This window comes from Etheostoma cragini, chromosome 6, assembly GCF_013103735.1.
Source record: "Etheostoma cragini isolate CJK2018 chromosome 6, CSU_Ecrag_1.0, whole genome shotgun sequence".
Classification (NCBI taxonomy): Eukaryota; Metazoa; Chordata; class Actinopteri; order Perciformes; family Percidae; genus Etheostoma; species Etheostoma cragini.
The window spans coordinates 25,646,958-25,649,156 of NC_048412.1; the positions used below are offsets into that span (position 1 = coordinate 25,646,958).

The 2,199-nt window shown below is 41.4% G+C and overlaps 1 protein-coding gene across 1 annotated transcript in view; it reads right to left on the minus strand.

The window, feature by feature from the left end:
- agmo (alkylglycerol monooxygenase) overlaps window positions 1-2,199 on the minus strand; it is a 49,885-nt gene that overhangs the window by 19,000 nt on the left and 28,686 nt on the right. The window contains exon 10 of the mRNA XM_034873566.1: window positions 641-757. Coding sequence (XP_034729457.1) covers window positions 641-757 — 117 coding nt within the window. The remainder of the gene's footprint in view (window positions 1-640; window positions 758-2,199) is intronic.

Here is a 2,199-nt window from a genome sequence, read left to right on the forward strand (position 1 = left end):
GGGGTGAACCACAACTGAAGGAGCACCATGGAGGTAGCGATCAGAAAAGACAGGCCATTTTATTTGGGAGTTTGAAGGGGCTGGGCGTGACAGAACTTCTTTGGCTAACCAAAACTATGCCTGGGGAAAAAAGGCTTCCAAAGATAACTGCTGAGGAGACCTGTTTCTCTTTTTTCTGACGGAGGAGGAAGGGGGTCTTTTGGCTCGTGGAGTGGAAAATAATAGACAAAGGTTGTTCTAAAGGGGAATGCCGATCAGTCATTCTGTCATGATGTTAGACAGAGCTAGTCTTTTCCTGCTGGCTAAGTAGAGGACTCTGCTCAACCATGGACTAGCCACAACAAACTGCATAATTGGATGAAACAATGTTGGCAAACAAACACACAGCACTGAGTCTTAAATTAAGAGCTCTGGACCACCTTGTCATACATTATATGAGCGATTACGGTAGACTTAACATAACAGTAGCCAGAGTGTTACCTTCAAAATTGAACAGCTTCAACCCTGTAGGAATGTAACATGTTCTTCCCTCCTTCAAATGGACTGTCAGGGTACTTCTGAGCAAGGCCTTCCAATAAAGTTTATAAATCACAAACTCTCTGTTCTTCTAACAGTTTTTACTTATGTAACCCATACATACCATTTTATTTTGAAACACATCATGGTAAGTCCCCAGGACCAGCAGGAAATGTATGACCACATAAACTTGTAAAGGCAGCGACCAGCTGGGATCATGAGGCACTTCCTGTCCGGTAACCTGCACATGGAAAAAAATGTTTAATTCCCTGATCCTTCAATTTTTTTTTTTTTTTTGTCAGGAGAGTAAGTTTCTGGACAGATTCTCACACCAGACAGCCTGGCTGTGCTTGCATATCGATGACTCCTTCAACTTTAACCTCATGTGTCTATAGTAATGGAAGACTTACAGTACGGTTGGACAGAAGATGGTGTCGTCCGGCAACTTTTGCGTGCAGAAACTCAAGTGAAGATAATGACCTTTTCTGAAGAATCCATCATGTTTTTTTTTATCCTCTGTGTCCTCCTTGGCTACTAGCAACTGTGCAGAGGAGGGGTGTGGGCAGCCTATTCTCGAATGGGCAAATCTGTGCTGCCTTCCGGCTGCACAGCTGTTTTGTTCTGTTTTCCGTCACACGTCATTTCACATTCATTTTCGGCCCAACTCGCAGATTATATTGTCTCTACAAGCACTTCACAGAACAATCGCGTGTTATTAAGCTAGTATCTAGCTTCCACTCCAAGCACTCCTACAGTTACGCTCCATGCCTTCTCTTTCCTGGTCGCTTAAAAAAGAATCTGTCATGTGGTAATATGTTTTACTGCCTCCAAGATGATTCCGTCCGTGGTGTTGTACCATAGCTGGTGTATTATCAATTGATTGAATGAGCGTGATTGCTCGCAGGACACGCAACATGCAGAGAAATTGGGAGCTAGAATTCCTCATGGGAATGATAAAAACTACGCACTATAGCTTGAATGACCATTAATGTATATAAATACATATTATAGTATTTTAACTTCTCTGCATGTTAACTTGCTTACACTATTGCATACACTATTTACGCAGCCGGTGTCCTTCAGGTTTTACAGCTGACTCAGGTTTGTGGGAGCAGTGCCCTGTTACACTAAATAAACTAAAAATCAGCCTCACACCAATTTGTAATCTCATTCGTTTACTTTCGACCCAAACAAAAATATGTGGATAGGTGGTGTTTCAATATCTCATTTAGCACATCAACCCTTTTCCGACAAAAGCAAAAACCACCTCAAGTGAGCATTAAAACCTTTTAGCACTTTTGCAATTAAGAAAGTTTTATTGAATTTTGCCATTTCAATTCAACGAATCAAATGCAATACTTCAAAATTGATCAAAATATGAGCACGGAAACATGGATAATGACTGCCTTTCAAGCACATTTACATTATAACCCTTAAAATTTTAGACCTGGTTTATGGAATGTGCATTTTTATAACGCAGGTCCTCAGAGTTTTGATTGAAAGGACACATGCATCGTCTGCTGTGGGCAACAAACCCACCTGAAGTGTCCTCTCTGGAGGGCAACAGGTGTACAGTATATGTTGACAACGCAGCCACATAAACCGTGAGCTGAACCTGTAAATCGATTGTGCTTGGAAACACAACTTTAATCCCATGTGACAATAAAAACGTCCATACAGAGA